Source organism: Pezoporus occidentalis, unplaced genomic scaffold, assembly GCF_034315485.1.
Source record: "Pezoporus occidentalis ecotype Australia unplaced genomic scaffold, CSIRO_AGI_Poc_V1 ctg96, whole genome shotgun sequence".
Classification (NCBI taxonomy): Eukaryota; Metazoa; Chordata; class Aves; order Psittaciformes; family Psittacidae; genus Pezoporus; species Pezoporus occidentalis.
Window position 1 is genome coordinate 565,933 of NW_026916325.1, and position 12,413 is coordinate 578,345.

The window sequence follows — 12,413 nt, forward strand, 5'->3', positions numbered from 1 at the left end:
GTCATAAATTATGTCTCAAACCCATTCATTTGTTTGCAGCAGCAAATTCTAGTCTTTCAATTTCATACCATACTGAACCAATATTTTCTTCCACCACAAAACAAGCAAATCTTTAGGTCTATTCTGACCCAAACTAGTCACAGCCATTTATGCACACTCTGAAATGCTGACATTAAGAGGCTTAAATATTGATCATATTACAAATATGTATTCTTACATAATGATGAGTCAAGAAGAAACACTAATAAAATGGAGATCAGTAACTTTGACCATTAGTCTATACAGCTCTTCTTCCTAGAGCAATTAATTTGCACTTATTTTGAAGGTTCAATGAATCATCCTCTGACAACCTTATTGATTATAAATACCTGAGATGGCCACTACAGCCTAGTATGACTGATATGAAGATATAAAAATCACAGAAGGGATTCATGGCCTCTACTCTGTAAAGAGTATCAACGATTTCCCCTGGTCAAGACGACAGACAAGTACAGAATCATCAGAAAAAAGCCAGGAATTACATGATGTGAGGTTATATTGTTGTGGCATAAACTGGATACATAAAGCTGAGCCTACTATATATCAGATCCAAAACTTTAAATGAAATATTTCTCAACCTGTTTATGTTGATTTTAAATATAGACAGCCTCAATACTTAATGTACCAAACTTTTTATTATTTCAAACAAACTTCTGTACAAAAACGTCAGAGCAGGCAAAGAAACTCAGTAACTTTGACTCAGTAACTTCGACTCAGTAACTTCGGCTAACAGCACATGACAACTCACAGAATGCTTTAAGGTTTACATTTTTATTATACAAGTGACAAATGGCTTTCTTCTGGGCTACTTGAAGACTTCACTGTTTGACAAATAATTGCAGGTAAGCATGTATTAACTTCAGTTACCAAAGCTCAACAGAATGAACTGTCATCCACCTAGATTTACCTAACTGTAAATGACTATGAACAAAGCAGGCTTCTCCCCAATATATATTTTTAAATGTCCCCCCATTAAAAATGGAGCTTGTAAACAGTGGATTTACTACCATGAAAAAGCAGTGTAACCACTGCTTCCAGACAAACCCCCCCAAAACCTGGTGTGATTTCTAATTCTGTTCCTGACAACAACATAGTGATCTGCTGCTACAGCTGCAGAAGTGACACGAATGCTGGAGTTGCAGTGCTGTTCAGTATCACAACACATATTAACATTGGCACCTAAGGGTTCTGATTAGGCTTGAGAAACCTCATAGTGGGACTTCTGCTCAGAAATAAACTCTAAGGCAATCTCCAAAGAACTTAGATAGTAATACTGTTTAAGGACTGAGTTCAATGACTCAATCTGTCACAGCACAGACAAGTTTCAGCAGACCAAATGCATCTTCAAAGTTTTAAGGTAATGTTTTTAGAAGTGATATATGCATGGAAATTCCAGTGAGAGCACACAAACCCTGAACTACATACACAGGAATAAGCAAATAAACCTCTGAAACTGTGCACAAGCACTGGAGTTTTCACACATACATGCAAGCAAAGTACACAAAACCAAACACGTTTTCAGAACGTGACCTCTCCAAGAATATTTACAGCAATGGCAGACCACCCAGAAGACACACTGAACAGAGCATGAGCACTCTGCTGCTTTTGGCAAAGTATTTCTATTTCATTTACTGGAAAAATTACTAAAAAGTAAGAACAAACAACTTGGCAAAGTAATTCAAATCCTTGAATTACCAATCACATCCAACTGAAAACCAATGGAGAGCTGTCAGCTGACAAATATTTCTGTGTTAACTCTGAATCATCTAATGAATAATACTATCAAGGAACTTGATGACGTTCCTTAGACAAGCTCAGCTCTTAAAACTTATTTATATCATCCCCATTCTAACACCAATTTGACTCCAGGGAAGTTTGCTGCTACAGAAGAGTATTCCACTTTATACCAGTTTGTATCAGCAAAAGGATTACTTACTAAGTAGACCTGTTTGAGACATAATGTTCACCATTGTATATATACACTGATAAACCATTCCTAGTTAAGTCAAGGCATTAGTATTTTCTCTTTCATTTCTAAATCTAATACAATTACACAGAATTTGCAAAATTTAGGAACAGTCTTAGAACACTTCCTCTGTTTATTTATACTGAACCTGAAAAAGGATATTAATTTCTTCAATTATTGAAAGGTACAAGTTATACTTAATAAAAAAGGAAAAATGACCTCTTTGCAATATGTTTTTTGATGCCAGCCAGCATATAAGCCTTAAAATTAGGTGGATCTCCACTTTTTACAGGAAAGACAAGGTATCTTATGAGAGTGATGAACATTTAGGTATTCTCCTATTCATAAACTGACTAAAAACCTGTGCACGTTCTTAAAACATACCACATGAATTTTACTTTCCTTTACGTTAAATTTCTCTGTTTTTCAAGTTGATTTTCTGTGTTGTCTTTGACATTTCTCTTTATTTGATTTCCACTTTGTCTTCACTACTACTTACTTTGCTAATAGAGAGGTGTTTAAGGATTAAAATGCACAGATAAACTGTAGTAGTTGACGTATCTAAGTAAAAAAGTATTCTAAAAGTCAAAAATAAAGGCTAGCATAAAAACTTAGGCTGTGCTATATAAAGTCAGTCAGGTTATGAATAGATTCATATATTTTAGCAATGTGAAGGAAATGGTTATGTAAATACACACAAGTATTAACATCAAACCGTATTAAATTATGTAAACATACACATCTTCTGTGATCAATACAAACATCTACTTGTCTCAGGACACTACTGCAGCATAGCTCGAATTTGTTTTGAAGTAGATTCATCATTCAGGTGTTTCGTAGTGAACCTAGAAATAACAAGTTAAAACATTTTATAAAATGAACAGGGATTAGAAAAGTCTGAAAACTTCATTTCCTATTTTTGAAATCAATGTATTTCAATTACACAAAAGAAAAACTTACATGTTCCTCTCATCACTGATCACTGGAATTAATAATGGTTAATAGTCTGGTGTTCTTTATCTTCTATATATCCCTTGAAGTAAATTATTGCCTGTTACTAGGTGGAGAACTGCGGCTAAATCCTGCCTAAATGCTGTTTTCCATCCATCTCTGACATTATCATCGTTCTGGGTTGAAATGATCTTTTTTTCCCTCCAGTTAGAAGTCTCAAAAGAAGTAAGATCATGGAAGTACATAAGAAATAGGGTAAATATAAAAGGATTTAGTAATCTAGACTGAATTTTGGCATAGTGTATAAACCTAATTTTAAGCAGCTTTCTTAAATGTCCTGGGAGGACTGGAAAGCTTTAGCGGGGGGGGATTATATTTAAGCCGAAGCATTCTCCACTGCTTATGTTTGTAGGCCGATTGATTACCACACAAACTCAAAACACACCTGATACCTGCAGGATTTAACTCCACATCAATTTTAATTCAAAAACATAGTAAGCAAATATGAAGGTGCAGTCCTCACTCTATTCAAGAATTCAACAGCTAGAGAATTCAGCACAGCTCTCAAAAACCTGGCACTAAGACTTCTGTATCAGCTGAAGAAAAGTCAGACCATTGTGTCTTCCTTCCCAAGATAGCACCTTAAACACCTAGCTACAGGATTGGGATTGCTGCTTTCTCTAATTTCAAAAAACAAACAAACAGGGTCATATTAAAAGGGAAAGAGAAAAGGGTATTATCAAGAATCTGAGAAATAAATTATATACTTCTAAAATGTTCTAGTTGCTTGGGTATTTTATATAACAAAGCATACTTACCTTTTTAGATAAGCTTCAGGCAATAAAGCAAGCTTTAAGTGTCTCTCAAGAAGGACATTATGAGTTCCGTTACTAATAGTGATTGCTTATCAAAGTGAAATGAAATAAACATATTTTCTTAATAAATCAAGCTTCTAAGGTGAAAAGTCTTAAATATAAAGAGATCTGGAAAAAAAGTAAATTGGAATATGCTATGGCTGAATCAAACAATTATTCCATACGTACCTGAGAGCATTCAGAAGCCCTTCCACAGTGTCGGGTGGTTGTTCCTTTAAAACTTTTATGCATCCCTTCATCTGGGAACAGAAGCATGCCACTATTGAACAATAATATATGAATAGCACTAGCTGAAAATAAAGAAACATTTCACCATACACAGGCAGGTTTTTTCACTATTGAATATTAATGCTGCTTTGTATGATACAATAAAATCATAGCTTACTAAAAATTAAGTTAAAATGCTAACTTTTGAGAAAACATAATCTACTTTAACAAGCATTTGTAGATAATAAACATATATTTTATCTTTAACATAATTTCTCCATTTCCAACTTAAATTATCAAGAACAGCTGATATAAGCTAAAAAAAAAAAAAGCAAGCAAGTTCCATGTCATTATTGTTGGCAACTATCAATGAGATGTTTTAACTTTGACTTTTATATATACACTTGCACACAAGAAGGAATTTTCAGTATTCAGTTTTCAGCTGTAAACCTAACTGGTGACAACTTACGATTTTTTTCATAAGTAATGGTTATGAATTTAATCTGAGATAAAAGTCCATGATGTTGATTTTAAACACCACATTGAATGAATATCTTTGTGGAGACGGTACAACAGGCTGAAACTTTGTCCAAATTTGTAGAAATGAAGCAGAAAAACAAGACGTAGAACTCCCTGTCTAGTCAATACAGAGAAATAAGAAATTCCTTTATCCTGTCCAGAATACACTTTCATATATAATGAGTCACACTCCAGAAGTACCTATTCTCTTTCCATTGCTAAGAAGATATCTAATAGCTAATGAGAAATTAGTCTAGATGAATTCCATCTTACTTAAAAGTCTCATTTTCCAAGTCACATTACAGTGCTAAATCTAAAAGCCAGTACGTTCTTTGCAGCTCAAGAGCAACTTGCCTTATAATGGAAGTGGATGATGAAATACATAACTGAAGTCAGGGAATGTTAATTTGCCAATAAAAATTACGTGGAAAATGCAGCTCAGCCTCCTGCACAACGGCCAGCCTAACAGTCCCTGATCCCTGCTCTGTTGGCTCATATCTACCTGGAAGACAAAACCAACTCTGCAACTAATGGAACAGATGAAATTCTCAGGTAGCAGCGCATGTTTTGAAGTGACAGTTACTTTTCCTGAACTAGAAAAACTCAAGACTATATTCACATCACTTGGAACAGGTTTACATGCCCCATCAGACCAGACCAACTCAAAGGGGGTAAAAATTCAAACCATTCTTTTCTGTTTTTTTTAGAATCAGAATCCCTAAAACAGTCAAAAAAGAGAAGTTTTAAATGGAGTCTCCAGTCCTGAAAGAGTAAGGAAAGGGCAATTTGTTCCACTGTTCCTGAAATTCACTTGAAACAGCCCCCCAAGAAGTGACTAGTTTGGAGAAAAAAATTGTTTTTCACAATAAAACAAACTGATCAGCTAAAATATTAAAAGATTTTTTATTAGGAAAGAATCACTAATCTATTGAGGTGAATTACGATTTCTAATCAGTAATCATTTTTAAAAACTGATTCATACATCTCCTGCCTTCTATCTGCACCTAGCTAAGTTTCCTGTAAGGTTACAGGGTTTTAGGATAAATGTGAGAAACAAAGTACACACATTATATACTTGGTCCTATCAAAATTTTACTTGTGCTGTCCCTGTAGGCAAGAGATTGAATTAGCACTCAGGAAGTCTGCATTCAATTCCCAGGCTCTGTCTGCTGCATGACTGAGCAAATCAATTCACCTCTTTGTGACATATCTTTCCCTCTGTAAAACAGAGTCAAAGAGGAGATGCGGTAAAATACTGATATCTTCAGATGAAAAATGGTAACAAAGACTGAATGTCATAACATAGGTATATAACTTATTTTCTTTTGAAGTAGGCTTTCTTGTAAAGGGAAAGAGTGCATCTTGTTTTTCATAACAGCTTATTTCTGCTAAAAGATGAGCTTTAGGTTTCTAAAAACACATAGAAAAGATCAGAATACTTTTTGTGTGTGCTTGCAATATCTGAAATTAAATAATAAGGTTGATTTCCCTGTGACTGCTTATGCCAAAGCTAAACCTGAAGGCTCATTATCAACATTACAACAGTAACATTTCAGTTCTCTTACTTCAGATTTCAGCCAAACAAAGACAGTGTTGAGTATCTGCTTATTTACGGCAGAAATACTGCCACAGATGAGCATTTCAGCGTAAATAAATTACGTAATTAATAAAAAATTATGACCGTAGCACTTACTCCAGGGTAGGTGTATAATACAAAATAATACACAATTATTTTAGTGTAACCATATAGCTGGCAGGAAAACAGAGATAACAGAAAAACAAGTATCTGTGTCTGGAAGAAAATAAAAATAAAAAACAAAACAAAACCAAAAAAAACCCTGATGTTTATTTTAATTTCAAACTAGCTGATATATATATATATATATAAGTATGCAGGTGAAGATAAATTCCAAATTTTGCTACTCAAAAGTAATTAAAATGATTTATACAAAGCCATAAGCTTGTGTTTAAGAAGAGCTGTAGACTAATTTTCTCACATCTACAGAGTATTACCGAAAAGTCATTCTTACATCGATCTTTGACGTCTTTGAGAAAGCTCCCACAGGATGAACGTGGTCATACAGAATAATAACTCCCACCATTACTCGCATGCAGAACATAAGGGTCTCTTCACTGGTGAATCTACTCCTGTACTCTCTGGAAAACAGAACATAAAAAAAGAAATAGTCTTGACTTTGTACTGAACAATTCTACAAATTAAGACTATGAGCACAAGAAATCTGAACTAGAATTATATTTTAAGGTTGAAGATGCATCTTAGTAAGACTTTAAAAATCTCTGAATTGCGTAAGTCCTAGTAAATCTAGAAGAATGGTTAGAAAGAAAGCAAATGAAGATATGTAAACCTCTTCCAATACCCCTTTCACAGTTCAGATCCTCACTTCACCAAGATGTCTGAGATGGCTTCACAGAAGATTTCCACAATTCATGACACATGATGGAGACTGATCGTATTTCTGTTTAACATGAGAAACACAACATACTGGGACCTTAAAGGAAAGCTACTCTTTTTGCTCAAAGTCCTACTTTGATGTGGTTTAGTGGGATCTTATTTCAGCAGCTAGTAAATTCAGGACTTCATCTTGGTGGATCATAGTCATTGATCTCTTTCTAAGTCTAAAAGCAGCTTCAACAATCCAGGTTCACTGAGAATCTGAAATGCAGAGGCCTATGAAACACGACTGTACTGAACTAATTCTAAGGAGTTTTCCTTTGACTTTTCAGTTCCAAAATAAGAATACAGATGGCTCACTGTTAAAAGACCCTTCTGGCTCTAATCCCTGAAACCACCATCAGGAAACAAAAACATTACTTACAGTAGAGAAAAACAGAAATCCTAAAAACCAGAAAATATGACACTTTTTCTAATGAATATTTAGAATATATAATACATAAATTTGTCTACTGTCATTCACTGATTTTCAATATAACACTTGATTGTTTCACTTAAATGTATCATTAAAACACTAAAATCTGCCCTGTACTACCTTTCAGTTTAGAATAACTTCAACTTTTATTCTTACACAGCATCATAACATGAAGAGATTTAAAGGCTACAGACATTTTGATATTGAAAATGCCTGACTAGCCCACAACTAGAACTAAATATCAGATAACCTTCTGGTACATGACTCACAACTTTGTTTCTCTACTTTTGCAAAAAAATGAGCTGACACATAAGGTTACTCTCCAGTTACTAGGATGTCCTGGGATTGAGAGATGAGTCCTACCACCTACATACACTTTTCCAGAACTTTCATAAACAAACACAGTAACCTCAGGAATTCTGTCCTTTATATGGCACCATGAACAAACAATTCAAAGACAAGATTACCTTGACTATCTTGTATGTGTTTTCTACTTAAGTAAACATCTAACCTAAAAAGCACTTGACTAAATGCATAGCTAAACAATAGCAAGCCCACTGGTCCTACCTACACTATTAGATGCAAACACAATTGTACAGTTTCTATACAGATGAACTTCCTCATATCCAGAATAAGACGGCTGCATCCAAACAAATGATCTTTGAAATAGGCTATGTGTATCATTTGTAAAAGCACTACTTGAAAAAGCCAAAATCTTTCCCCTATGCATGCTAGTAAGTGAGCAGCATGGGCAAACAAGAAACAGCAGGCAGCCTAAAGCCCTGTTAGAGAAGACACAGACACTGAAGCCTATTACACTATTTTAGCCTTTTGTTGAAAGGCAGGCTGACCATGTTAAGCTCCCCCTGAGAAAACTGAATTCATTAAAATAATAATACATTAAAATTCATTAAAAATATTATAAGGTGGTTAAAATAGGAGGCAAGGCTTTCTAATACACTTTTATATACAAAGCTTTGCATATAAATGTATATACATGCTATACAATGCTTTGTATATAAAGTTGCTAGCAGCTTAAGGCATACATAAAGGAATTCATTTGGAAGAAACTGTGTTTATCCCAGATGGCTACATAAAATACAATACAAAATTCTCTCACGCAAGAAGAATAAGATTTAATGTAAAACTTACGGTGTTTCCAACATGACTTTACAAACACTAGCCATAGTACTTAGACAGTCCGTCGTATTTTCAATTGGCAATGTTTTGTTCTAGAAGGGTAAAAACCAGCAAAAGTTCAATAAAAGGTCTTGTAAAATTAAAATCAAGCATGTCTGTGATAGACCTTTTCTACCCCATTACTTACTTCTGATACAAAATATGTAGTTGCATTACTCAGTGTTTTCAGCATTGGTGTGGCTTCTGCATAAAACAGGGACATTCTATTGGCCATTTCATTGTTTACTTCATTCTCAATGTCTAGCTGGTGAAAAACGTGAGAAAAAATAGTCAGCAAAACACTTGATGGTAGCAGGAAAAAGACACAGTACATGCTCATGTCAGCAAGCAGATTGTTGCATGAATAGTTCAACTCGATTTGCTTCATGTGAACTGCTGATTAACACTCAGTGTGAAGGACAGAACATGACATCTAGCAAATCAAAAGAAAGACTACTACCACAAACAGTATAAATGCACACTGACAAAATACCTCAGTGTGAGCAGCAGATCAGGTTTTATTTACTTACATGCATGTTGTTTATTCTGTTGCGACTTATTGTCCGTCTGTAGTAACTGAAGTCATTCTGAATTGCTGGGTTTCTCATCTTTGTGAAAGAAAAACAGGAAATAATCAGTTTCAGTCCAAAATACATAGAAAAAAACATCATGTATTACAAGATTTTATTAACCTTAAGTTCATCAAAACGAAGAGTAAAATGTAAGATTTCTGCAAACTCTTTCGCTAGAGCTTGTTCCCGTTCCAGGTGTTGAGTTGGAGTATAAGGTGGGCATGTCAACGACTCCAATAAGCTCTGCAGGGCTTTCTCTGAATAAAAATCAGAAGCACAAATTCTATTCAGTCCAGATTATGACACATTTTAAATATCTAAATATATGTTATTTGAAGGGAATGAACCCTTCAAACATGCAGAACCCTAATGGAAATGCTTTTTCTTACTATTCTGAGAAACATTATTCAGATACCTGACTGTTCAGGCTCTCTGCCATTTCCCCTCCATTTTCTAGCAGTGAGCTCTTTTCTCCTTTTTATCACCCTTTATCTGGGTTCTCTATCAAAAATTCTAGAGAAAGAATTTTTACTGCATTCAGATAGTCAAATCTTTCTCTTTCATCTTTCCCAATTAGCCATCAACTCAGTATAGAGGTTATTCTGGCATCTCTGTTACTAAAAGTGTACTCTTAGGCACTGATAGCAATGTAATTCGGCTCCTGCAGCTATAATTACTAGCATAACTCAAAAAATGAAAGACTTAATAAGCAGAATGTTGTAGAAGAATTTCCTTGCACTGGGAGCTCTCCCACTTCATACATACGTTTTGCATACTGGTTCTCTTCCAGAGTCCTAATTTAAGGAGTAATTACACCATGTTTTGGGTTTGTAGGGATGAAAAAGTCAGTGTAAAACTTTGGGTTTTCACTGTGTGAGAGAGTTTATTAATACCCTTTCTCCCTGAGATAGTTACCCCATTATCCCTGGTTTTAAAATATCTCAAAGTATTATTGTTTTACATTCCTTTTAAAACTCTGAAGTACCCAAATTACAAAAAAATAAATTCCATCAGTACAGTATGGAACAGTGAAACACAGAGAGAGCGACATGCACCAGAGAAAAACTTGACACAATTTTATTGCATTCTTTGCTTGTACTGTAATTAGAGAATACAGACTTATTTTAAGTGTCAAACAAACAAACGACGGTAATTTTGAAATCAAATTAAGATTAAAAATATGCCTTGGTAAATTTAATTGCACTTAAATGTCTGTTCATATTAAACAAATAATAATAACAACCCTTTAAAAGGCTGTGGAAAAAGAAGCTTCCTATTTCTTTATATATAAAGCAACCTAATAGACATAATAAACCAGGACTCACCTAATCTGAGTGAAAACTCATAGAAGCGCTTCAGCCTTACAACCAGGGGACATACTGAATTCCATGCCTTTTCTTGCAACTGGATATCATTGGGGTTTTGTATTGCCTGAAATGAAAATATTACTGTTAAGAACTGTGGTATATAAATAACAAGCAAAAGGTGGTTTGGGATTTTTTAACCATATCATTTTAGAAAGTAAGCATTAAAAAACATAGAACAATGATAAGAAATTACACTGCACAGGAATAGGAAATTACTAAGTTCAACAATTACTATCCTTTCCATCTTTCCTTTTCCCCATAATGAACTGATTTAAGATTATTCATTCCAATACACCACTATATACAGAAATATGTTTTAACATATTCTTTTGGGAGCAAAACTACTGTAGAAGCATCAGGTAACACCTTTTGTCTGATTGCAGAAATAGCCTTTTGTCTGGGTTCAGCAGTAGCAGTCATGTTTCTCCTTAGTGGTAGCTGGTGCAGTGCTGTGTTTTGACTTTCAGCCTGGGAACAGTGCTGGTGATACCGATGTTTTCGGTTGTTGCTAAGTGATGTTTACCCTGACCAAGGACTTTGTGGGGCTCATGCTCTGCCAGGGAGGAGAGAAGGCTGTGAGGAAGCAGAGACGGGGCACCTGACCCAGGCTAGCCAAAGAGGTATTCCATACCACAGCACGTCATGCCTGGGGTGGGGGGTAACTGGGAGTTATCTGGAAGGACACGGGCTTCTGGGTGGGACTCGTTTCTTGGCCGGTGGTATTGTATTCTCTTGCTTTGTTATTTTCTCTTATCATTGTTGTCGTTGGTAGTAGCAGTGGTGATCTGTGTTGTACATTGGTTGCTGGACTGTTCTTGTCTCAACCCATGGGAGTTGCACTCTTCTGATCCTCCTCTCCGTTCCTCTGGGAGCGGGGAAGGGAAGAGCCCTGGGGCGAGGGGGGGGGGGGGGGCGGCTCGATTGCTCTCAGCCTGGCACCACTCACTGGGAGTGAGTGAACAAGCTGTGTGGCTATGGTTTAAACCGTGAGTTCTTTTGGAGCCCACCGTGGGGCACGAGGTGTTGAGATAACGACAGATCTGGCCGGATTAATAGTCATTCGTCACAATGCTGATTTATTGGCTCTCAAGGTTGCTCCTCTTGATCTCACAGTTTCAGTATATCGCATCTTACTTCCATCTGGTATTTGCTGTATTAGTATTTTTCAAGTGTGGGGCTTGGGCTAAGGTTCTTGTCTCATTGTACTTTATGGTAATGACTTGTAATACAATAGAATCATTGATCATGAAACTGATCTGGCTTATGTTCCCAGTGTGGTCACCACCTTTATACTTTGGGAGGAATATAATAGAAGTGCTTAGCAATTACACATCTTTTTTCTCCTTCTCAGGTGCTCAACCTGTGAAGGAGACATCCTTTTACCCTCCCAGTCGTCCCCCAGACCATTTACATTTGAGAGTTTTGAAGTTTTTGAATGGGCTTTTAATGCTGTTGAGACTTGTTTGCTGATCGTGATGGGAATCACCATGCTAGCACGCATACAGAGTGTGTTTTGCCCACGACTGATTTCAAGAGTTAAGCAGAGTCAGGTTTGGGTCTTGTCTGGGGTCAAACGACGATGTAGGAGGACCAAGAGATTTTCCCTGAGGCTGGACAGTCATGAGTGGCAGGGTGTGTGGGATAGTATGGGCAAGTATCTAGGTCAGTGGGCCCCTCCAGTACTTTGGAATTTCACTACCGAACAACTGCAAAATCCAGAAGAATTAGTAAAACACTTAAATGAGGTGTGTGGTCATTCTGGCCATACCAGAGATGGACAAATCATGGCAACGTGCTGGGGCTTGGCCTATGCTTACAGGGCCTTGTTCAACACTATCCAGCACCTTCAA

At 36.1% G+C, this 12,413-nt stretch overlaps 1 protein-coding gene across 9 annotated transcripts in view; it reads right to left on the minus strand.

Annotated features, from left to right (window-relative positions):
* Positions 1–794: 794 nt before the first annotated feature.
* CYRIA (CYFIP related Rac1 interactor A) overlaps positions 795–12,413 on the minus strand; it is a 62,972-nt gene continuing 51,353 nt past the window's right edge. For 8 of the 9 annotated variants that reach the window (XM_062606390.1, XM_062606388.1, XM_062606392.1 and 5 more), the window contains 8 exons: positions 10,522–10,627; positions 9,317–9,453; positions 9,155–9,232; positions 8,773–8,889; positions 8,598–8,677; positions 6,588–6,714; positions 4,000–4,070; positions 795–2,850 (listed from right to left, as the gene is read on the minus strand). In XM_062606390.1, coding sequence (XP_062462374.1) covers positions 2,787–2,850; positions 4,000–4,070; positions 6,588–6,714; positions 8,598–8,677; positions 8,773–8,889; positions 9,155–9,232; positions 9,317–9,453; positions 10,522–10,627 — 780 coding nt within the window. In that variant the 3' untranslated portion in view covers positions 795–2,786. Of the gene's footprint in view, positions 2,851–3,999; positions 4,091–6,587; positions 6,715–8,597; positions 8,678–8,772; positions 8,890–9,154; positions 9,233–9,316; positions 9,454–10,521; positions 10,628–12,413 lie in introns of those variants that run through there. The other variant, XM_062606394.1, reaches the window with a different exon arrangement.